The 26370-nt window shown below is 39.9% G+C and overlaps 1 protein-coding gene and 1 non-coding gene across 2 annotated transcripts in view; both read right to left on the bottom strand.

The window, feature by feature from the left end:
• PTPRO (protein tyrosine phosphatase receptor type O) overlaps positions 1-26370 on the bottom strand; it is a 255206-nt gene that overhangs the window by 20101 nt on the left and 208735 nt on the right. Inside the window, exons 17-19 of the mRNA XM_061125072.1 lie at positions 17612-17647; positions 13952-14033; positions 904-994 (exon numbers count right to left, since the gene is read on the bottom strand). Of these exons, the coding sequence (XP_060981055.1) occupies positions 904-994; positions 13952-14033; positions 17612-17647 (209 nt within the window). The remainder of the gene's footprint in view (positions 1-903; positions 995-13951; positions 14034-17611; positions 17648-26370) is intronic.
• Positions 2171-2242, bottom strand: TRNAC-GCA (transfer RNA cysteine (anticodon GCA)). Its single transcript has one exon. It is a non-coding gene; the product is annotated as a tRNA-Cys (tRNA).

Here is a 26370-nt window from a genome sequence, read left to right as displayed (position 1 = left end):
GTAAATGGACTTCAGATGAAGATAATACATCCTGAGATGCATACGGATGTAAAGTGTTAGGTGATAATATTGTGCTGAGCTGTCACTTCAGCCTTGTCTGACTCTGTGCAACCCTATGGACTGCAGCCCTCCAGGCTCCTCTGTCCATGGGATTCTCCAGGCAAGAATACTGGAGTGGGCTCTCATCCCCTCCTCCAGGGTATCTTCCTGACTCCGGGATCGAACCTGCAGCTCCGCACCTCCTGAATTGCAGGCAGATTCTTTACCACTGAGCCACCAGGGAAGCTCATGACAATATTAATCCTACCTAATCTTGTAAAAAACCCACATGAAGGAGGCTTCTCTTTGTAAAGGTTTGCACTTTTCTCTTCTTTCCTAGCTCCCACTACAGTGTAGCAGAGAGGAATGCTAAATCTATATCAGAATGTGTTTTAATGGTCCTATTAAGTATTTTGTGTTACTTTTTCTTTGAATGTTGCTTTTACTGCAAAATCCTAAGGAACAGAAGAACTTGCCAGAAGTAAGAAAGAAGCCTTTTTCACACCTTGCATTTCCTTTCTATTTGCCTCCTTCCACTGTCAATGAATTGACTGAAAATAGGTTATGAGCACAATTTATCTTATTCCTTATTTGGCTAAGATGTTTTGATCTCCAAAGGGTCAAAGGGTCAGTTTTTTCTGTTCAGATATAATTCATTTAAAAGCATGATAATTAAATCTTCCTACACACAACAAGATCTAATGATATCAAAGCACCAATGCGATCAATGCAATTGCGGACATGGCCTTGAGGATACAGATCATTCCTGGCCTGGCTAGAGATTGGTGGAACTGATTCATCTGGCATGACAGCCCTTCAGCCTCTGGAAGACAAGAGCAGGATCAGCATTATTGACAGTCTTACATGGCAGGATGTTTGTGTAACGATTTTTACATCGGTTCAGTGGAAGGTCTGCAGCAAAGTGTGGAATATCCAGCCCAATCAACTTCAATTCCTGTAAATGACAGAGAAAAGATTTAAGATTCCATCAGAGGGATTATTTGATAGAAGTCATTTGCAAAGAATAAGAAGAAAAATATTAAAAGTTAGAGTGGAAAAGTATAGCCAGTATGTTGTACAGTGTAGAGTTTCCTTAAAAACTAAAAATAGAGTTACCACATGATCTAGCAATCCCACTCCTGTGGAACTGGATTATTGTTCACACTGGTTTGTTGCTCATGGTGGATTATTTTTCACTTCCTGCCTCTAATAGAACTACCACAGTGATCTCACCCCTTTGCTTTATGATGTTGCAGGGGCTTCCCTGGTGGCTCAGATGGCAGAGAATCTGTCTGCAATGCAGGGTACCCAGGTTTTATTCCTGGGTTTGGAATACCCCCTGGAAGAGGAAATGGCAACCCACTCCAGTATTCTTGCTTGGAGAATCCCATGGACAGAGGAGTCTGGTGGGTTATAGTCCATGGGGTCACAGAGAGCAGACACAACTGAGTGACTAACACTTTCACTTTTCTTTTGGCTCCCTTTTGAAACAGAGTGTACTTCTCCATTCTACTGCTATCACTCTGCTTTTGGCCAATGAAGTTGGGTGGAACTCACGTCCAATCTGAAGCTTTAAATGTGTTTGCTCAGCTTGATTTTATTGCCTGGGCTTCTGCCATATGCTGGAAAAGAATGTGTCCAGAGAAACCGCTGATCCCAGGAGGAGAAGACACATGGAACAGACCTGACCCTGACTCACAGCCTGAAGCAGAACCATCTCAGCTGTCCCCCAGCCCCATGAGTGAGAAAAATAAGTGTTGTAGGTCACCGAGATTTTGAGGTCATTTCTTATGTAGTTTTACTGCAATAGTGGCTAACTAATGTAATACATAAATACCTTGGATAGCTAAGTGATCCCTGAGAGAAGGTAAAAATTGTGTGTACACTCTCAGGGTGTGGAAGATTTGAAAACAGATACATTTCAGAGTTTTCAGGAGATACAAGGTAACTTGAAATTTATGCAGTTTGCAAAATATTTCCTATTCTATGAGAAAGAGAGAAAAAGTGAAGTTGCTCAGTCGTGTCTGACTCTTTGTGACCCCATGGACTGTAGCCCACCAGGCTCCTCCGTCCATGGGATTTTGCAGGCAAGAGTACTGGAGTGGGTTGCCATTTCCTTCTCCAGAGGACTTTCCCGACCCAGGGATCGAACCTGGGTCTCCTGCATTGCAGGCAGTCGCTTTACCATCTGAGCCACCAGGGAAGCCTATTGCATGAGAAATTGTAGGTATTTTTCCTATAAGCAATGAACTTTCAAGAAAGTATAATAAAGGAGAGAGTGAGGAACAAAAAGTATGGGACACTCTCCATGTTACAAGATATTGGATTGACAGTCACTAGAAGTCTGTCTGTTCTATGATCTGTTGGATCATAGAAAAAGCATGAGAATTCCAGAAAAACATCTCCTTCTGCTTCACTGACTATGCTAAAGCCTTTAACTAGGTGGATCACAACGAACTGTGGAAAATTCTTAAAGAGATGGGAATACCAGAACACCTTACCTGCCTCCTGAGAAACCTGTATGTAAGGTCAAGAAGAAACAGTTAGAACCAGACATGGAACAACAGACTGGTTCCAAATAAGGAAAGGAGTACATCAAGGCTGTATATTGTCAACCTGTTTATTTAACTTACATGCAGAGTACATCATGCGAAATGACAGGCTGGATGAAGCACAAGTTGTGATCAAGATTGACAGGAGAAATATCAATAACCTCATATATGCAGAAGACACCACCCTTATGGCAGAAAGCAAAGAGGAACTAAAGAGCCACTTGATGAAAGTGAAAGAGGAGAGTGAAAAAGCTGGCTTAAAACTCAACATTCAGAAAACTAAGATCATGGCATCCAGTCCTATCACTTCATGGCAAATAGATGGAGAAACAATGGAAACAGTGACAGACTTTATTTTCTTGGGTTCCAAAATCACTGCAGATGGTTAACTGCAGCCATGAAATTAAAAGACTCTTGCTCCTTGGAAGAAAAACTATGATAAATCTAGACAGTGTATTAAAAAGCAGAGACATTTCTTTGCCAACAAAGGTCCTTATAGTCAAAGCTATGGTTTTCCCAGTAGTCATGTATGGATGTGACAGTTGGACCATAAAGAAGGCTAAGCTCCAAGGAATTGACGCTTTTGAACTGTGGTGTTGGAGAAGACTCTTGAGAGTCCCTTGGACAGCAAGGAGATCCAACCAGTTCATCCTAAAGGAAATTAATCCTGAGTATTCATTGGAAAGACTGATACTGAAGCTGAAGCTACAGTACTTTGGCCACCTAATGCGAAGAGCCGACTCACTAGAAAAGATCCTGATGCTGGGGAAGATGGAGGGCAGGAGAAGAAGGGGCGACAGAGGATGAGATGGCTGGATGGCATCACCAACTCAATGGATGTGAGTCTGAGCAAGCTCCAGGAGATGGTGAAGGTCAGGGAAGCCTGGAGTGCTGCAGTCCATGGGGTCACAAAGAGTTGGACACAACTTAGCAACTGAACAACAACTGATAATGAAACTGCAAAATAAGGATGGAGCAGTAGTGGGTGGGTGAATCCTTCCATGAAAATAGGAACATTCAAATATTTCTTGTGTGTATCAGGACTATTATAAATTCTGTTATCAGAAACTGCATTGTTACAGCAATTTTTATATAAACAGACAACCAACATACCTCAGAAAGTCTACATTAATGGAAAAGGGGGTTTCCGAGCTGCTATGTTATATGTGTGGAAGGAAACAAGGGGTTGGAGTCAGACTACCTGAATTTCCCCAGAGGCATCATTTATGCTGTGGTCTACAAGAATGGTGCTCCCCGGAGTTGTGCAGTGTGTAACCAATGCAGCAGATCCCGTACAAATCTGAAGGCAATATTATGTAAACATATGTCTATGTAACCAACTACAAATGGGGTTACATACATAGTATGCATTTTTCTAAAAGACTATTAACTGAAGAAGTACAGACACCACTTGCTGGAAATTTTATTTACTTATATGGGATGCTGGGGCTTCCCCAGTGGCTCAGGGGTAAAGAATCTGCCAACAATGCAGGAGACACAGGAGACACAGGTTTAATGCCTGGATTGGGAAGACCCGCTGGAAGAGGCCATGACAACCCACCCCAGTATTCTCACCTGGAGAGTCACAAGGACAGAGGAGCCTGGTAGGCTACAGTCCATAGGGTCGCAAAGAGTGGACACAACTGAAGCGACTGAGCATGCATGGGATGCTACACTTCATGATTCCTCCCAATTATTACTTTAAAGAATCAGAAGTTGGAGGAATACTTTTCAGGGGAAGGAATTTTGGAGCGCCTTTGAAAGACTTTCGAGAGGAGCTGGAGACATTTGATCATGTTTTGAGAGACTGAACAGGAAAACTTTGTGTGTGTGTGGTGTGTGTGTGTGCGTGCCTTTAGTGTCTTGATTCAAGTGCTCATGCAAAGCAAATATTGTAGGCACCCATTTCTTGGGACTCCTGCTGCATCCATAAAGAAGTTCGTCGGTAGCTTAGTGTGTGTGCTAAATGAAATTGGAATGGAAGCTGTAGACAGCATGGATGAACTGACTTAATTATCCAGATTTCTCTCTTCCTTTGATTTTTTTTTTATCACTTTTGGCTTTTCAAGCTCACAAAATGTCAAGCTCTTGGCCCAAGTCGAAGTCAGTCTCAAGACCAACAGTGCTGACTTTGATTTTCAATTTACACATTTGGATGTTTTTTCTATCTCAGTCAAAACCCTTGCTTGCCAAATGCCATCAAACAGAAGTTTGTCATTTTTCCTTTATAACTGTATTTTTTTTTCCATTTTAAAAAGGATTGTCAAAGACTGATTATATTGTTCTCGTAAGAACCAAAACTTATTTTTAGCAAACTTCAACCTAACCAGTGTTATTTTTAGGTTACCTCCTTTTGGCAGCTCTAAGCTGACTTAAATGATGCTTCCTTTGCTTAAAATATTTTGGAAACATACCTCCTTTGGGGAGTGTCTTTATAGATAAAACTGTCTATATTTTTATCTATTTTATTTAAATAAAGTTATATAAATAAACTTATCTGTTTATGTAAATACCTGGCTTATTTTGGTGGAACACTTATAAAGTATGTGTGCATGTATGCCCAGTCATGTCCAACTCTTTGTGACCCCATGGAGTCCGCCAGGCTCCTCTGTCCATGGGATTTTCCAGGCAAGAATGCTGGAGTGGATTGCCATTTCCTCTGCCAGGGGATCTTCCTGACCCAGAGATCGAACCTGTGTCTCCTGTATTGGTGGACTGATTCTTTACCACTGAGCCACCTGGGAAGCCCTTATAAACTGTAGGGTCTTGAAAAAGTAGGTTAACTAGTTCTCTTACTGTTTAATTCTCTGTAACCTGTTAGTTTAAGTATGTGTAAGATAAGGTTAATAATTTTTCCGTACCTCTCTGATATATGGTGACTATCAAATGGAATGATTAAGCTTAGTAAATATCAATGCAACGCTTATTGATCATGACTGTGAAATGCTTCTGCTAGGATTCTCTGTTTTGCTTTGTCTGGCTCCATTATTTCTCCCTCCCTTGCCATTTGTGCTAACTGTACAACTCTCTCTGATAAGCCCTCACTTTGAAGACAGACTGATCAACCACAGGAAAAGGCCTCTGGTATGAAAAGAAACTGTGGAAACAGATTGAGAGGGAGCACTGAGCACATATGGAAGCTGACTAGCTGATAGAACTTTAATTGTGTGCTGCCTTTCTGCTATAAACGCCTTAAGTTGATAAGAGATGTTTAATTGGCTGAACACTGTAAATGTAAATTGCCAAAGTTAAATTACAGCAAAGCAGGGAAGGCAAGGGTACACAAAATGCCTTGCAATCTTTTGTAATTTAGCCTGTCACGAAGTAGGAAAGTAAATACTAAGTTTCTAGCCCAGTAGCTTCACGGTTATTTTCTTTCCAGCCAGATGGAAACTCCAGTGGCTTAAATCTTCATGAGCGTAAAGTATGAGGTGATAGCCTGAAACCCACATAAATCATTTTTGAATTTTCTTTTGCCAGTTTTGTTTCTAATATAATTTATCATTGTGGGTTTTTTCCTAGGTTACTCAGTCATCTATCGTGGACTAAATGTGATCCCTCCAAAGATATGTCCACATAGGAACCTTGTTAAGAAAGAGTCTTTGCAGTTGTAATTAAGAATCACAAGATAAGATCATTTTGTATTATTTGGATGGGTTCTGAAGCTAATAATAAGTGTCCTTATAAAAGTCCCCAGGAAGGACTTTATATGCAGGCTTCTAATGCAGTGTATGTGGGTTTAATCCGTGGTCGAAGAACTAAAATCCCACATGCCATGCGGCATGATCAAGAAAAAAAAAAAAAAAGATGGAGGCAATGTCCAACATTAAATAAAATAGAGTAAAATAAAACAAAATAAAATAAAACAGAATAAGATAAAGAGAGAAGAAGAGAGCCATATGAGGATGAAGGCATTGATGAAGGCATTGTAGCTATAGAGCTACAAGCCAAAGATGCCTGGGTCCACCAGAAGCTGAAAGAGACAAAAGAGATACTCCCCTTGAGCCTTCGGAGGGAGCATGGTCTTGCTAGCACTTTAATTTTAGACATCTGGCCTCTAGAACTGTGAGAAAGCACATTTCTGTTGTTTTAAGGAATTGAGATTACAATAATTTGTTGTGGCAGCCCCCTAGAAAACTAACAGAGTGACTGAAGGCAGTGGCGGTCTGTGTTGTGTTGGCCGTGTTTGAAGCATAGTCTTGAAAATCAGAGCAAACACATGCACTGTATTTGTCAGGTGGGGTTGCCGTAAGAAAACACCACAGGCTGAGCAGCTGGAACAGAAATGCACTTGTCATAGTTCTGGAAGCTAAGATGTCCAAGAACATGGTACTGGCAAGGTAGGTTTCGGGGCTTCCCCAGTGGCTCAAATGATAAAGAACCTGTCTGCAGTGTGGAGTCCTGGGTTTGATTCCTGGGTCAGGAAGATCCCCTGGAGAAGAGAATGGCTACCCACTCCAGTGTTCTTACTGGAGAATCCCATAGACAGAGGAACCTCATGGGTTACATAGTCCATGAGGTTGCAAAGAGTCAGACACTACTGAAAACTCACACACACACACACACACACACATATATAGGTGTGTATGTATGTGTGTGTGTATATATATGTATACATAATGTACAGTAAGTCTAACTGTAAGTGACTAACATTTTCACTTTCACTTCAAAGTAGGTTTCATTATGAGGCTTCCCTTCATTTGTAAGTGGCCACCATATTCGCTGTGTGCTCACATGATCTCTTGTTCGCGTACACATAGTGGGCATTGGGAGGAAGAGAAAGCATGGTCTCTGGTGTCTCTTCTTATTAATAAAAGGGAATTAATCCCATCATGAGGGCTTCACCCCCATGATCTTATCTAACCCTATCTCCCAAAGGCTCCATCTCCAAATACCATCACACTGGGGCTTGGACTTCAACATATGAATGTGACAAGTGGGGACACCTTCAGTCCATAACACAGATCACCATCTTCTGAGAAGAACACAAGTTGTATTCTGGCTTTAGAGTCTATAACAATGTCAGCAGCTAAGAAGCACTTGTTTGCTTTGGGATAAGGTTGAACCTTAGAGTCCCATGAGCTAGAGGACTAGACTACAAGACAAGCCAGGAGAAGCAATGGGACGTGTGGTGCTGACATGAGAGGTTCCGTCTATGACAAGTGAAAGGTCCTGTGGGACTGGTTACTTCTCAGGTAAACCCAAAGGGAGAAGAAAGGATTTAGAACAAGGTATCTAGTGAGGTTCTGTATTAGTTCCATAGGGCTGTCATAACAAAGTGCCACAAGCTGGGTGGCTTAAAAATAACAGGAATTTCTCATCTCATAATAAAGAAGGCTAGAAACTCCAAATCAAGGTGCCAGCAGGGACATATGTCCTCTTGAACCTATAGGCACATCCTTCTTTGCCTCTTCCTAGCTTCTGAAGGTTTGCTGGCAATCCTTCATGCTCCCTCACTTGCAAGTGCCTGATTCCAAGTTCAGCCTCTGCCTTTGCCATCACATGGTCTTCTTCTTTATCTCTGTGTCTTCTATCTTTTCATAAGGACACCAGATATATTGGATTAAGAGCCTACCCTCCTCCAGTAGGGACTCGTTCATTTTAATTACATCTGCAATAACTCTATTTCCAAATAAGGTCACATTCTGAGGAATGAGTGATTAGGGTTTGAACATATCTTTTGGACAACATGAGTCAAACTTTAACAGGTACTCTGAAAGGAGAATGGGAAACTTGGACACGATGGAAGACCAGGAAAGAACAAAGTCAGCCTCAGGAAAGTCTAGCAGTAGCTACTAGGGCCCTGGATTCTAGGATGGGATTTAAGGGAAATACTCCAATTACTGGACAAATTACTAGTACTGGCACTTGGAAGCTGAGATCAAACTGAGGCAAGAAAGGAGAGCAGAGAAAAATCAGGTCTGGGAACAAAGTAAGACCCTTGGTATAAGACTGTTGAAGATTCGAGTTGATTTATTTCAACAATGCTGCAGGTAGATTTCCAGGGAACTGGACTGAAACAAGTAAAAACAGCTACAAATAACAAGAAATCAAAGGTCATCTCCTGTGAACCATGTGGCAAGTGGTATAGTCTCGTTTTGACCTTTAAAGCCACATTTCTAAGCAAAGGTGGTGAGGACTCTCCCTGGCATCCCAATCAAACACAAAGCACAGAAATTAACAGCAAAATGAGCAATATGTGCCACGTCTTGTGGGCTCTCCAATTCTGAGCTCTAAAGTCTTTATCTTCAAAACGTTCTCAACATGAGACACAGGAAATGAGGAATTGAATCTAATCCCTGGATCGCAAACCTCCTTAAGAAAAGATGTATGTTTTCATCAGAAGGATAATCAATCTTTCCAGCATATTCAAAATCAGATGTAAAGTTAAAAAAGGAATTTGTTCTGAAAATGAAAATTAGCAACTAGTATAGCTTCATGTTGGCCTTCCTAGGTGGCACAGTGGTAAAGAATCTGCTTGCAATGCAGGAGACTCAGGTTCCATCCCTGAGTCGGGAAGATCCCCTGGAGAAGGAAATGGCAACCTGGCTGCAATATTCTTGCCTGGGAAATCCCATGGATAGAGGAACCTGGTGGGCTACATTTCCACAAGATTGCAAAGAGTGGCACACGACTTAGCAACTGGGCACACACACATGTAGCTTCATGTATGACCTGCAGTTGTGCTGGTAACACATGTAAACCCAGACATTAGTTTCAGTTTGCATGACGCTTATAAATGATGTAATTTCTCAATATGAGCATGATCTTTCAAGGTCAGTGTCAAAGTGAATACATTTGACAAAGTGTATTTTGTCACTTCGAATGAATATGAATATGAATACAAAGTGAATAAGCATTAATATAAACAGAACAAATAACTGTACAGATACTGATGTTAGCTAGTCTAATTGATTCCGCCATCTCTATACGCTCTTGAACTCAATAGACCTGAATCTGAGCAAACTCCAGGAGACAGCAGAGGACAGAGGAGCTGGGCGTGCTGCAGTTCATGGAGTTGGACATGACTTAATGACTGAACTACACAACAACAACAAATGCTCCTGAGGTCCCATTAGAGCAAGAAACATTTTTCATTCTTAAACCTTAGAACTTCATCATGTTCTGGAAAATTTGAGGGCTGCCATGTGAAAGGTTTGATGTGCACCCTGAAATCAAATGTGCACAATGGGTCTTTGAAAACAAATGAGGTTCCTCTGACTCTGAACCTGAGGATGTGGGGGTGGGGTGGAGCTGAAAGTTGTCAACTCCTGGGAGGTTGTCAAATGAAAAAGGAAGTGAGTCAGACCACTGGGTCACTGCTTAAGTAAATGTTAGTCCAAAACCTACAATCTGAGCCTGTGATTAAATACAGGCTTCTAGAGAGTAAGCTGTATTTTCTCACCAGAGCAGAGATACAATATCAGAACTTGGCACCAAATAAATTACATATTTTACCAATAATGTTCTAAGAACAAAGGAATATGCAAAAAAGATTAATAATAAATAAAAACACTAAACATGTCTCCAAGTCATGGTGTGATGGCTGATTCTATGCGTTAACTTGGCTACACTCTAGCACCAAGTTCTTGGTCAAACATCAGTCTAGATGTTGGGTGAAGGTATTTTCTAGTTGCAATTAACATTTAAATCAGTAAACTTGAGAAAGTAGATTAACCTTTATAAAACAAGTGGATCTTATTCACATAGGTGAAGGTCTCAGAAAAAAGATCGATGACCGCTGACAAAGGAGAATTCCTGTTTAGATTGCCTTTGGACTTGGGGGGGCAGCATCATCTTATCCCTAGACCCCTTACAGATTTCAAGACTGGCCAGCTTCCACAATTGTGTGAACCAGTTTCTTCCAATAAATCCTTCCATTTGCCTCTATATTTATTTATCACCTATCTTTTATTATATGATCATACATAGGATAATATCATATACAGTATAATTATAATAACTATAAAATATAACAGCATAATCATCATATAGCATATGATTCCATAATAATATAATTAAACATATATTATATATGTGTGTATGGGGCTGGTGGCTCAGACAGTAATCTGAGCAATGCAGAATCTGCCTGCAATGCAAGAGACCCAGGTTCTCAATCCTTGAATCAGGAAGGCCCTCTGGAGAAGGGAATAGCTACCCACTCTAGTATGCTTGCCTGGAGAATCCCATGGACAGAGGAACCTGGTGGTTTACAGTCTATGGGATCACACAGAGTCAGACATGACTGATGCAAGCATGCACTGCAATAGTTTAGATTTTCAACTGAGTGATAGTCACTCAGTCATGTCCAACTCCCTGCGACGCCATGGACTGTAGCCTGCCAGGCTCCTCTGTCCATGGGATTCTTCAGGCAAGAATATTGGAGTGGGTTGCCATTTTTTAAACTGAACATAATTCAACATAATGATTTGGGGAATAATGTTCTCTCTCTCTGGTTTAGCCACGTGGTTCCAGTAAGAATTCTTGCTCTTCTGTGATTCTGCCCTCCCTGGCTGCAGACAGTGTGAACAGACATCATGACCCATGCCAGCCAGTCAGAATGCTCCCTGCTATTTTTCAAATAACAAAATAGAAAGAGAGCCAACAACTCCTTCTGGAAATGGTATGTGTGATACTCTTGAAATGGAGCAGGACCCTAAGGTCCTTTCTCCTTACGTCCTCTGCCTGCCTTTTGTCTGTAGAAAAACTTTAGCCATTAAGTATCGTCAAGGACTTTTAGTTCCTTCTCAAGGAGGAACTAAAGGGCTATAGATAATATTCTCAAGGGCTATAGATGATATTCTGAACCATGTCCTGTGAGCTGTTCTATAGATACTGAAACCCCCACCAGGTGGAAGAAGTTAACTATATGATGACTAGACTGTAGCCATGACATAATCTGCCACAATTTCGAGAATTGGCCTCAAAGAAACAGAAACAAATAGACCCTGGAACTGAAGATTAACTGTACCTAAAACAACCAAGATGATGCTAGTTGGACCACTGATGACCAGTTTCAAGATGACTGTCACAGCTGACTCCTGTTTCTGCATGTAGCTCCCTCCTTCTGTCTATAAAAGCTCTTGCCCACTGATCATCAGTGGGGAGAGTTGGCCTTTGGACAGGCATTCAAAATCAAGCAAACTTGCCTTTCTAACCATCTGGCCTCTCTAATGGTTTTTGAGCGATCCCACTTTCAGCAACTCTCTGAGGCTGTCAGTGGTTCCATAATCCACTATGAGAAAGAGGTTGGATTGGGCCAGAGAAAGTGAGGCCAAGGCAGAGAGCGAAGCAGAAATGAGAAATTTCTAGTTCTCTAAAGAGGGGATCTCTGGCCCCTGATTTTAGCCGTTCCTGAGTCTCAGCTGCCTCCCTGCTCCCCTCCTGGGGTAGCCACTCAATCCTCCCTTTGATTATATGAGAGATCTTAGTTCTCATCTGAACACATTCATTTTATGTTTGGTCTAAACCAGTTTGAATTGTGTTTCTGTCATTCACAACTGAAAAAAAACAACAACATATTTTCTTTTTACTGGAAAATGATTCTCTGAATTTTTTTAAAAAACTGATGATGCAATTCAGAAGCACAGTAATAGTTACACTGGGGTTTGATGGCATGAACTGAGACTACTTCAGCAATGTACTGAAGTTTGCCTGCCAGCAAAGGCAATGACCCTGGTTGTGCCACTGAAATCAAGTCACCTAGTAGGAATTAAAAGACTGCGGTTTCAATGAAGTTGTAAGTGTACCTATATTATATTGTATTGACCAAAAAGTTCATTTGGATTTGTTCTTAAGATGATATGGAAAAATCCAAAGGAACTTTTTGGCTAACCCAATCATTTCCATCACCATGATGAGAATTATTTAGATATTTATTTTCTTCTGAGTTTAGCCTTATGTTTTCTTATAAAAAGCCTCCTTCTTTCATTGGTACACTTTTCTGAAATACCATCCTCCCATTTTGTTGTTGTTTAGCTGCTAGGTCATGTCTGACTCTTTTGCAGCCCCATGGATGGTAGCCTGCCAGGCTCCTCTGTCCATGGGATTTCCCAGGCAAGAATACTGGGAGCAGGTTGCCATTTCCTTCTCCAGGGGATCTTCCTAACCCAGGAATTGAACTTGAGTCTCCTCCATTGGCAAGTGGATTCTTTACCACTAAGTCACCATGGAAGCCCCCAATCCTCCCGTAGATCTCCGTTTCAAATTGTGTTTCTGTTCTTTGAGCATCTGGTGTAGCATTTATAATTTCATATGCCACCTGCATACAATGGATAACTCAGCCAGGCTTCATGTGACATTTCTGAAGACACAGGTGATAGTTGGGGGCTTTGTATTTGATAATGTATGAGACTCTTCTCATCCTTAAATCCCCTGTTGGGATGAATATCCACACCAGGACTCCTGCTGCTTTTTGCAGAACAAAGCTATTCTTGGCTGATGCGGGAAAAGAAGAAATGAATATGGATAATGAGGAGAAGGCAGCTTTATTCGACAGCCTGGTGTCTCGCAGGGGAAAAAAGCCTAAGAGGCTTTAAAAAATGACACAATTTAGAGATCACTTTATCTTTCCTGTCTTTTTGGCCTCCGTGAATCATAAGTCACCTGAACCTTGCTGTAGAAGGCTCCAGACTGTGTTCTGAGCTGTGAAATATGTGAGAAGAAAACCTGGGGACCAGCTGTACCCCTCACACTACAGAGATCCTAGACTCATTTCCATCTACTCTGACACACACTCTTGGATTCAAAGAAAAAATGTGTGCTTCAGAAAAAAATGTCACTAATTTTGTTCTTTTACACAAAGCATGTGTAACTCTCTCCAATTTCTCCAAGAAAAACAAACAAAACCTCACATATACAATAGACTGCCAAAACTCCTAAGGTTATAAGAAACACCAGTTCTTTTATGCTCAGGAGACAAGGGGGTCCAGTCCAATCCATCCACCATCCACAATTAACCGTGGCCTAAATGACATGAGAAATACAGTAAAAATCCCCTGAAAGAAAAATTGTTCTGACTCTCAATCCTCACTTCGCTTCCCCCTCACTTTCTATCCCCTTGGTTTTCAGTGTTACCATGGAAAACATCTCCTGTTCCAATGTTTGTTCACCCCAGTGCCTACATCTATTTTCTCCTTTCCTTCATTTGTGCCACCCGAACACTGACCTACTAAAGGATGACATCCTTCGCTCTGAACCAGCACACTAGACAACCCTGAGCCCAATGATCATTCTGCCCATTATGAATCACACCACTGCTGAATCACACTCAGCATTGCCCAGTGATCAGAGAATTGATGCAGGTACAAGTCTGCCAACTCCAATGCCCACAGAGGGCAGGAAATACTTAATCTACTCACCTCAAACTGAAGAGAAAATTTATAGTCAGAGTCTTTGGCCATATCCTTGATGTAGGCATCAAAGTCATCCAGTTGAACCGGGCTTTGTCAAACACAAAGAAAGGTACATTTTAAAAATCCTGCTGATAGGTGTCATACAATGTTTAATGCCTTCCTTCTCAAACATGAACAATTTCCTTGCAGAAAACAGACGTTTTATTTCTCACAGGTTAGCACTCATTTTTTTAGGGTTTAAATTACCAATCCCTAATATATCATAATTAAAAAAGAGAGCCCTATATACTTAACTTCTTTGAGATAGGAAAAATCTCTAGATTTTCCACTGGCTTTTACTTTAGCAGCAACATATTTCACACACAAATACTCATACACACACAGGAATATGTGTTGTTTCTAGAAAACTCCCATTTATGGGAAAAAACAAAGGATTAGCCTGAAGACCTGTTTGAATTATAGTTTTACTTTATTTACTTAACTCTCCTGAGATTTAACATGCTCATCTATGAAATATCGTTAAGGACACTTACATCGCAAGGTTGACACTTGTATATCATAGACACCTGTAAATTTAAACAGTTTGGCAAAGGCAAGGAATTGTGTCCCCCCAGAGAAAAGGCTGGAAGCATATCTCTGGGGAGTTCCCAGTGCCTTGCTCAGAGAGGGCTGTGTTCAGAGCCTTGCACATCTCCAGAAGTCTCAAAACAGTTGGTAAGTAAAATAAAGTAACACATCTGATTTTACATTTCTGCATATGCCACAGAAGTTCTCACCTTGTTTTTGTTTTGTGGAATAAGAATTCAGTTCTATTTCCTGTAGTTTTCTCTAGCTGCTTATCTCTTCTAGAGCTTACCTGTCCCAATCTGTTCTCAGAGCTTCTGCAGGACACAGCACTCTGTCACCTAACCCAAGCCTTTCCACCTTACCAGGGTCCACAGAGTTAGCCTTTCTCTTAGTCTTGCTGCAACTTACTCAGCTTATGTCATCCACCTGTGGACTTATTTCTCATTAGCAAATACATAGCATATAATAGATATTTGTTCAAAGTTGTTGATTAGCTCATCTGATAGATTAATTTATGTTTTTAGTAGATTTTAAGGGTATTATGCCTCCCAGATAATACAAATTGTAATGGTTTTACTTAATAGTAATAACACCAACGGGTACCCTTAAGAGTGTGTTTGTGTGTGTGTGCACGTGTATATGAAAATTGCTCAGTCAAGTCTGACTCTTTGTGACCCCATGGATTGTAGCCTGCCAGGCTCCTCTGTCCATGGCATTCTCCAGGCAAGAACACTGGAGTGGGTTGCCATTCCCTTCTCCAGGGGACCCCTCCCAACCCAGGGATAGAACCCAGGTCTCCCACACTGCAGGCAGATTCTTTACCGTCTGAGCCACCAGGGAAGCCCTGTACCCTTAAAACATACTGCTGCTGCTGCTGCTAAATCGCTTCAGTCGTGTCCGACTCTGTGAGACCCCATAGACGGCAGCCCACCAGGCTCCCCTGTCCCTGGGATTCTCCAGGCAAGAACACTGGAGTTGGTTGCCCTTTCCTTCTCCATGAAAACATACTATAAATCATAAATATGCTTATGCGTTATCTTGCTTGGTTGATGGTTGAGATTAGACATGGACAACATTAGCCTCATGCTTGGACTTTCCTGGTGGCTCAGACAGTAAAGAATCTGCCTGCAATGCAGGAGATGTGGGTTCGATCCCTCAGTCGGGTAGATCCCCTGGAGGAGGGAATGGCTACCCACTCCATTATTCTTGCCTGGAGAATCCCATGGACAGAGTAGCTTGGTGGGCTATAGTTCATGGGGTCACAAAGAGTAGGACGGGAATGAGTGACTAATACACAGTTTCACTTCACTTTTCAGAAGGAGCTCCAGAGAGAGCCAAGGCTGAGACAGTTAAGTGAGGAGTTCAAGATTTCAGGGCTACTAAGCCAGAGAATGCTAAGTATAACCAAGGAGAAGGACTCCTGGTTAAAAGCTTTCTCATTCAAACTTGCCATCCTTCTAAAAGAACAGCTAACTTGAGGGCGGGTGGAGGGTCCCCTCCCTGCTGTTTCTGAGCAATACGTTGACCTTGAAATTGGGCTTAATGATTCTAGTTCTCATCCCATTAGGAGGAAAATGGGATTAGAAAAAGCAAAAGCAAGAAGGGGAAGAAGAAGAAAGTCAGAGGAAGGACCAGGAAGTAGAAGGATGGGCATCAGGGAGAGGAGGAGAAGAGAGAGAAAGCTGGTAGGGAGCAGAAATCAATCAGGGTGTGTGTGTGTGGGGGGGGAATGATTTAGACCAAGAGGGAGAAAAAGGAGGTGAGAAAGGAGAGGAATGAAGGTATGTGGAGAGAGGGAAGGTGGTGATGGTGGAGGCATTTGGACTGAAAGAGAAAAGATAAAGAGAACGTAAGTGGTAAGATGGACGGAGTCCCTAAAAAATAACCTGTAGAGGAGGGAGGACTAGAGGGAAATGAGAAGAGGGAAGGAGGAAGTTAGCTTGACATGGGGTTTTGGCTTATGGGCAGGTTCCACCATATCTAATACACCACTCCAAACTTGGGTCCACCTCCTGCTTCTCCTCTCTGCCTCCATCTTGGATCCCCTCTTGGTCCTGAGACCCCAACCTCTAACTGCTCTAATGTATGCCTCTGGACCTCACTTAACAAACCAACTAAAAATTTTGGGCAACAAAGTGTTTCTATTTCTGTCAAATCATTCTTTCTAGCTGACAGCTCCTCTCTTTTGCTTCGGCTGGTCTTGTCTCTCCTACCTCACTTGATAGATGCCAATGGAATGAGTATTAATTTGAAATAGATTCAGGAAAAAGAAAATATTCTGTCATCTATATGTGCCAAAGCATTATATGTCACTCAAAGCTGAATAGAAATATTTTGGACTAACTTTTCTCTTGTGTTATGTACTCCATTAGCAGAGATACCGTAGAACTCACTGAAACCCCTTAATTGGCTCCTTAATGAATTCACCAATATTCTGTCCCAGGAAAGTATGAAGAATAAAGTCTATTTATATAAATTATCCACTCTTTATGCGTAGAGTTTTTAACTAACGGCCTAGAGGTGATACTCTAATTAGGCTTTTGAAATCAACTGATAGTTCATTTTCACCCCTCAGAATTATAATTCTTACGACTTAACCGTTCAGTAGATAAGTGAAACCACAGGCAAGGTAAAGCAATTATCCTTTTCAACTTATTATAAAGATTTCCTGAGACAGCATTTATCAAAGTATTTGTTATAACATCAGATAGAATAAAAGCCTTTTTCCTGCAATAAGCATGAAATTTGAAGCTACAAAATGGCAAAGGTTTTTGTATTACTTTGATGTAGCTAAACATTACATTTTTTATAGATATAGAAGAGTAGATGTCCTTCTGTAAGACTTTTATAATTCCTAACAACCCATTCTTCCTCAGATTTCACGCAGTGAGAATCTTCCTTGTTCTTGAAACATTTTCTGTTGGTACACTTTCTTGGTGGTCACTGACATCCATATGTGTAAACACACCAACACATAATATGATATGCATTTGCCTCTTTCTTAAGCTTCCTTCTATTAAAGATATACAATCTTTTCAATTTGGAAAGTGAAGATCATTATGAAGAATATTTTTAAATGAAAAAGTAAGAAAAACTTACTTAGTCAGTTTCCTCTTCTTTAAGCCATTTTTACTCCTGAGAATTAAAAAAAGAGAAGCAAATTTATCTGGGCTAAAGAATTGATTAACATATGATTAAGCTTAGGGAGCTTTAAATAATTATTGTACATCAGGCACCTCTATTATATCTAATTTTTATTAAACATGCCTAATTTGTTTAATTACTTTCCCTTAAATGAAAAGATAATGATAAAAATTTAAGATTCATTAAAAAAAATTCCATTAGATTTCAGAAGCAACCTATACTTTATATTTCAGATTTGCCAAAAAGCTGAGTTCTAGAAATATAATTTCTTGCTCCTAGGTATTAAGTTGCTGAAGTGTTTTGTAAATATGTAGAAATATCTACTGGGTGAACACTCTAGGCTTTACAGGCAAGTAGGAAAAAAATTGGGAAATAAAGGCGACAGCTGATGGACAGAGAATGGACATACTGGTTTTTTAGTTAAAGACTAAAAAATAATGTTTTTTGGACATTTTCAACAGGAATGTGAATTTGTGCTATCAGTGTTGCCATGCATCATAAATTCTACTATAGCGTTGTTCTTATTCAGTTTTGAACAAAGTTTTAAGCTATCTGAAGAATTTCAGCTAGTACCTGCTTATTCCTGTTTCATTACTAGTCTGCAAACTCAAACACATATCATACTAATTATGCTTCAGCTAATTCCATTTTAAGAGTATTTTAAATGGTAATTATTTCCTACCAACACGTAAGACAACTGACCTAAGTTACTTAAAGCTAGGATAGTATCTGCTGAAAGCCTTCATTATTCTATTTAGATTGTCTTAAATAAATGATATTGATACATAATTGAGTGTTACAACTTTTATAAGTAATTTTCAAAGGCCCTGAAATATTGGTGGGAGCACCCAGACTTTCAGAGCACAAACAATAGGTAGTAAATAGCCAGTTGTGATCTGAGTACTCTTATATGACAAAATATTTATTGATTTTTAAAATTATGAATATTTGGGTACCCCCATTTCTGGAAAGTCTTTAGCAAATGAAGTACTGCTTCCTCTGGGATTTCATAGCACTTGATTCATGGAGTATTTCTCACGTGGTCTGACCATGAGTTGTACATGCACTCCTTGCTAGATTGTCCTTTGTCCTCAGACCTGAGTACAGTTCATGGAACGCTGGTAGGTGGCCAATAAATGCTTATTTAATTGAATTGAAACAAAACATCTTTATTATATCATCCTCACAATTTTACTTAATGATGCAATTAATAATTGGATATTAGACTTGGGCTCATGAAGGATCCCACTGGGGAAATGGCACTTGTGGGTGAAGAGGAAGTAACAGAGTGAAGGACATATTCATCAATGGAAGTGGTGTTTCTGATTTTCCTTTTCTAGTTTCAGAGAGTTTTTATTTCTTCCCAATTCTTAGTGAAAATAATCCATTCAATAGTTCTTGTTGTTTCTTTTCTCCCTCAGCCTCTTTTTGTCTTTCATATTTGGGATTTAGAAGGAATAAATAAATATTCAGGTTTTTACTTTGCCTCTTCATCATCTCCCCCCACAGAAAACCCCCCCAAAACAAAAAAAACACTGTCATATTGGACAGAGCTGTGCCACATAGGTGTTGGGAACCTAAAGAAATTACTTCTTGAATAATTTTCTTAAATTGGAGTATAAATGCTTTCCAATGTTGAGTTAGTTTCTGCCATACAATGAAGTATATCAACGATGTGTGTACATATATCTCCTTCCTCTCACCCCTCCCCCACCCTTCTAGGTCATTACAGAGCATCAAGCCGAGCTTCCTGTGCTATTGAATAATTCTTCTACTCTGCTCTTGTAATGAAGAAAAGTTATGACCAACCTAGACAGAACATTAAAAAGCAGAGATACTACTTTGCCAACAAAGGCCCGTCTAGTCAAGGGTACGGTTTTTCCAGTGGTCATGTATGGATGTGAGAGTTGGACCATAAAGAAAACTGAGCACTGAAGAATTGACGCTTTTGAACTGTGGTGTTGGAGAAGACTCTTGAGAGTCTCTCTTGGACAGCAAGGAGATCCAACCAGTCCATCCTACAGGAGATCAGTCCTGAATATTCATTGGAAGGACTGATGCTGAAGCTTAAACTCCAATACTTTGGCCACCTGATGTGAAGAACTGACTCATTTGAAAAGACCCTGATGCTGGGAAAGATTGAAGGCAGGAGGAGAAGCGGATGACAGAAGATGAGATGGTTGGATGACATCACCGACTCAGTGGACGAGTCTGAGTAAACTCCGGGAGTTGGTGATGGACAGGGAGGCCTGGCGTGCTGCAGCCCATGGGGTCGCAAAGAGTCGGACACGACCGAGCAACTGAACTGAAATGAACTGTAGTGATAAATTACTTAACCTTAGGAATCCTACATTTACTTCCTGTAGGAGGAGCCCATTACTTTAGTGCCTGATGAAAGCAGAATTTTAGCATAATAAGGAACAGTTCTGGTAACTCTGGAGGTTGCCAACGTATTTTGTAATTCAGAGTGAAATTGAAAAAAGAAAAACACAAAACCTTTCTGATCCAAACAGACTTTAAGGGAAACCAGGAGGAAACAAATGTCTCTGGTAGGGTGATACTGAATAAATGTAGTGCTGAAATATTAAGCTGCTACTATTCCACAGCTGTCTTGAAGCCTGATTCATGGAGGAGAGGCACTAGTTTTTTCTTTCTGTCGCATTCACTGATTGAATGAACCTAAAATACAGTATGAAATTTTACCACATGTTTTGTATGCTCTTGTCTTAAGTATATGTCTTTATAGTTTGTGTATGACTTTCATTGTTCTGATTAGATTTTACTGAATTGCTGAAGATTCCCAAGGGTTCTTGTTATGTAAAGCCATGGGACATGCCAGTACTGAACTGTGGGACTTCACAGCAAGACTGAGAGAATTTTCCCACATTTTCAATGGCTGTAATGATCCTATGACTCAAATCAAGGGAAAATTTGCTTTTAAACATGTAAGTTCAGGTTGTGCTAGCAGTCTTCGTTTCAGCACTTTATGAACAGAGTTGTTAGTGTGTGCCTGCCACAGTGATGGTGGCAGTTTGGGTGATGTTGAGGTCATCATCTTGTCATTGCAAAAGATGTTCTGAATAACTGGTTAATAATACCCACCTGACATATAGCATATACACATATAGGATCATGCACTTCTTTTACTTTTTCTCTTTCACTTGCTTTAGATAAGGTTCAAAACCCTAATGACTTCAAGAAGTTAAGATGCATTAGGAGATGGAAGGGAGGTTCAAGAAGGAGGGGACATATGTATACCTATGACTGATTCATGTTGATTTATGGCAGAAACCAACAATATTGTAAAGCAATTATCTTCCAATTAAAAATAAATACATTTTTATAAAAAGATGCATTCTTTATAAGTTCTTCATGATTATGACTGTCTTGGAAAGCCCACCAGAATGGAATTTATTCCAAGAGGAATACCAGCCAATGGCAGAGACATGGGGTTTATGATTGTTAAAAACAAACACACAGTAAACCTGAAAACAGTAAACAAAAAACTCTAAGCATTATTTACTTTTTCATGATACAAACACAAATCATCTTCACATCTTAAATAGGTCTTTAGAGTTACGTCATTCTCTGAATAGAACATGCAACAAACAGGAGTAAAGCTGAGCAGTAATATTGCAACATATGCTTAAACTACTGACTATGAAGCATTTAGAACAGGTCAGATGAGTATGTGAATAGAGCATGATAGTAAAGAAAAGAGAGCAACAACACTGAATCTAGAGAGAGCTGGTTCAAATGAGACGGTTTTCTTTGAATAGGAAATACAATCTGAGATCACTAAAGTCAGAAATCCTGGCAGAATGCAATTTTAAGATTAAGCCAATGGGCATATAGGCTCCAAGTGACTCTGCCACTACTTGGGAAAAGATTTGAGCAACCCTATTTAGGCAGGAGACAGATGGGCCCGGCAGGGTAAACCAATGGGAGATTCATTCTCTATTGGCAAGAAAAGAATAGCAGAGCAATTAAGGGAGGAGGCTGGCCCTTGCTCAGACCATGTATTTCCTGTTCCTTAAGTCAGGAGACCTCCCCAACCTCACCTGCAGAGAAAGGCTGCTTGGAGGTCAAAGAGGGAATAATGTTAAGGGATGCTCTGCTCAGATGCCTTTGAGGTAGAGATGTGTGGGAGGACCCTCCCACAACATGGGAGGATCCTGAGATATATCAAATATGGACTGTGAACCAAGCAAATCAAAATGATTGGCTGAAGGAAACCCAGAAGAGATGCCCAATAAAAGCAATTCAAACTTCCATGAGGGTGTGACTCTGCGACTCTCTTTCTCTGAGTCTGCCTGTGTTCCAGCCACATGTACTGTACATTTTCCCTCTGAATAAATACTCTACTTGTTTTGTTACTTTCCCTCTTTGTGAAGTTCTTTTCTGCAAAGCCGAAGGGTCAGGGGTCTGGTCATTGACCACTGGTCTGGTGGCTAGGATCTGGTGTTTTCACCACTGTGACCCAGCCCAATCTCTGGCTGTGAACCAAGCCCCGCTCCAAGCCATTGCCAGCTGAGGCCACCTGAGATCAATATGAGGGAGAAAGAGTCTCTGAATTTCCACACAAACCATAAGAAGCATCAGGAGGATTTTAGACAATCATCAGGAACATATCTATGCAAGAAGTTGACAGTTTCGAGATGAAGCCAGGCAGTGTTAAGAATGAAGGGGATGGCTCTGTTATTTGAAGTGGTTGTTAATAGAGGGGTGAAATATGAGGACAGACACATCTGAAGGAGGATTTAAAAAGACTACTTAGCAAATGAAAGCAGGGGGAAATATCCACAATTTATGAGATAAAGAGAAAAGTAGCAGTGAGTAGGGAATTTGGGTGGCTTTGTGAGAGTACTGAACTGTAATTGAAGGAGCAGGGACCATACATTTTACCTCTTTTATATCTTGCATAGCACAAGTCTACGGCTGGAAAACACAGTTTGGGTTCAGTATATTATCATTGGTTGTTATGTGTGCAGTTGATGGAAAATGCAGAAAGCCTGGAGCTCCATCTTTTGCTTTCTCTTCTCATCTGGAGATAACCATTTACAGCCTCAGGACCATTTTTCTAAAACCACTGAATGGATTTTTCCCTTCCAAAGTTGGGTCTCATGCTATTTGAGCAGTACTATAAATAACAGACCCTGAAGGGGTTGCTGAAATTTGAACCTGTGTTCATCAGTGGGAGTGCTTTCCCGGTAGCTCAGCTGGTAAAGAATTCGCCTGCCATAGAGATGACCCCAGTTCGATTCCTGGATTGAGAAGATCCCCTGGAGAAGGGATAGGCTGCTCATTCCAGGATTCTTGGGCTTCCCTGGTGGCTCAGATGGTAAAGAATCCTCCTGCAATGCAGGAGACCTGGGTTTGATCCCTGGGTTGGAAAAATCCCCTGGGGAAGGGAATGGCTACCCACTCCAGTATTCTTGCCTAGAGAATTCCATGGACAGAGGAGCCTGGCAGGTTATAGTACATGGGATCGCAAAGAGTTGGACATGACTGAGCGATTAACACTTTTATTGCCTTTTCACTTTTCACTCATACATGAACACCATTTGATGTCAAATACTTAAAATATTGATTGACTGTGGTGAAGTCCTATACAGGAGACTCTTACTAAGAATAAACAAGGAATAAACTTTCTCATCCAGCACATTCCTCTGACTTTATTACTTACACAGCAGTGTCTACCATGTTTCAGAAATTTTTGAACTAGTCCTTTTTTTTTTTTGATAAAGAAAATACAAATTCTGGTGTTAATAATCTCCATCGTGAGGACATTCTTTTTTATACTTTTCCACTTGCAAATCAAAGTTCTAACTTTTCCCACAGTATTTATTCTGTCTTCAGAGAAGCCGAACATTTGATCAATTCTATTTGAATGGCTAACTCTCCAGATTGCTTTAAATCTTGAATTCTGTCCTCCCCCCCACCATGAGACATTTTTCCAGTCCATGAACTGCTTTTATTGATTTTATCTGAGTCCTTCTCAAGTTGTCCAGGTTTCTGGATCCATTCAGAAAATTTAGGTACAAAATTTAGGTACAAAATTCAGTACTTAAACACCATGGACTAATACTTAAGGACAATTTTTTTTTTTTTCCTCTGAGAAACTGCTGCCTTATGCTGGCTTTTGGTTCAGAAAAAGAAATAGTTCTTCTGTATACATTAATCTCAAAATTCAAGATCATTATCATTATACTTTATAAAAACTAAAAGATACTCTTTGAGATTTGATTATTAAAATGATTTAAAAGTCAAAAAATAAGAATTTATTTTTAGAGAGGAAAGAATAGATGTCAGAGACACTTGGGTTTGGAATCTGAATTTTCTATATAGTCATGTGATGTCAAGATAGCTAATCTTTTTCCTCTATTTCTACCACTGTAAAATGATGCTGATAACACTCTCTGCAGAGGTGTGGGGACAGTTAAATCAAAGGGTTATACGAAGAGGCTCACACATAGTCAGTGGTTCAATATTCACTGAGTAAGCAGTGAGCATCATTATAAAAACATAAAACTCCCCCAAAACAGAGTACAGTGTTCTGGGTTTCTTTGTCTGATTGTGTTTTTTTTTTCCTTCTTGGAAATATGGAGCTAACCAATGGAAATTGTGAGAAAAATGGAATGCATCATTTTTAAAGATGAGAGGCCATGGACTAACTCAACGATGAAATGGATAACTTAATAGATGGAAGAAAAGCTTGCCAAGAACATCACAAGAAGAAAATTTAATTGAGAAAACATTATAGTTAGCATCTGGGTACCATTAGCTGCTTTAATCCATTTCAATACATTATTAATAATTTCACATGCTGCTAAACACATAAAATCATTAAAAAGGGTTTTCTCTTTGGTTTATTTCTTGAAAGCTAACTTTTAAAATTTTGTGTTAGGTAAACAGTAAAAAAGTCACTTACCAAGGATTAATATAAAATGCCAAAAGATAATCAGTCCAAAGACATGAGGGTAGCAGGGTTAAGAAAGCAAATATACTCCTACGCCTGTGAGCGTTGATAGATAACAGATGTAAAGATGAAAAAGTGGCAAGAGTTAGTAATACAAGCTGTGAACAGAGATCAGTAAATTACCGACTGGGATCAATTAAAATGACAAGCACCTTAATTACAGTTAAATATTATTCCATTCTCTGAAATTTAAACCTGAGGGCTTAAATGTGATAATATTGCCCAAATCAGTTTTATTCACATGCAGCCTTATTGTAATCAGATATATTTCTTTCAATTTGGTTTGTGTCAATTAGCCTGCTATTAGGTGATTACATTTTGCATTCATTTAAATGAGGCTCTGAAATGCCTCATTAGTTACCTCCAGTCTTATTCTTGGATATTACCCTTGCAATGCTTAAGGCTATTTTAAGAAATCTATAACATCATTTGCTAGCTAACGGCAGCTTGTGTAAGGAATACAAATGGTTAGTTTGAGTATACTGATTCTGGTAAACAAGCTTTCAGAACACATTCTTATAAAGATGCACTGCGAGGTATGGCTTTCTATATTATTTAAAATATAAATGATTATAATATACCATTCCTCAAAATAATCCTTAAAACAAGGGTATGGTATGACATCCACATACCATTCATCCAATATATTACTATGTAGCTCACCGACTGCCTAGTTTCTAATCTTACTTACACTCCATGGAGTGGGAGCAAAATTACTTAGCTTCACGTTAATTCTAATGCAGACTTGATTTAAAAATGCCTGATTTGAGTCAAATTTCAGATATTTAAAACCTAGTAAGATAAAGCATTTATTAATGTAGATTTTAAAATATCCTTTGGTTGTATTTATAGTTATTCTGAGAATTGGGGAAAATGACTTTGTCAGTTTGTTACTTTAGTTATTACACATCTCCACTGAGATATGTATTCTCAGTTAGCCAGAAAATGTTAGCGTTGGCAACACTGTCTTTTGCCCAGAGCTGCACAAGAATTTTTCTTTATTTTATAGGAATGTCCTGAAATGAATTCTCTTCTGTTTCGGTTCTCCCATAACTGATCTCTCATAAAGTTTGTAAATTGTGACCAGTTGTGTAGTTAGTAAATATATTGATCTGAGTCACAAGTACAATATCATCAGTTTCTAGATGGGCCCCTCATCACTACTCTGTGCATGGGTCTTTTTTAAGGGTGAGACAGGCAAGCAATGGGATTGCCCAGGTGGTGCTAGTGGTAAAGAATCCGCCTGCCAACTACAAGATGCAGGTTTGATCCCTGGGTTGGGGAAATCCCCTGGAGTAGGAAATGGCAACCCACTCCAGTACTCTTGCCTGGAAAATTCCATGGACAGAGAAGCCTGGTGGGCTACAGTTCATGGGATTGCAAAGAGTCTGACACAGCTGAGTGACTGAGCATAGGCAAGAAATGAATATCAGTGAGTCAGTCTCTTAGTCTTGGAGAGAGTGCTAATAATATTTGAACAAACCTAGAAATGTTTTCTAACTTTTTACTATCAAGAATTTATGGGTTACTCTTGATAGTCAGATGAATCATATTTGAATAGCAAAATTCCATTCAGGGTGAAATTTTAAAATAGCACAGCATATTGTCTTATTAAAAAGAATCCTATATCACCTAGATTTTCAACTAAAGTGGTCTCAACTAGTTGCCCGTTTAGCATTTACAGTTTAAATAAAGCACCCCCCTCATTAATTCTGAGAGTAAAATTTCTAGTATA

Source organism: Dama dama, chromosome 22 (genome assembly GCF_033118175.1).
Source record: "Dama dama isolate Ldn47 chromosome 22, ASM3311817v1, whole genome shotgun sequence".
Classification (NCBI taxonomy): Eukaryota; Metazoa; Chordata; class Mammalia; order Artiodactyla; family Cervidae; genus Dama; species Dama dama.
The sequence above is the reverse complement of the archived record's forward strand: the minus strand, read 5'-3'. Positions and strand labels throughout refer to the sequence as shown.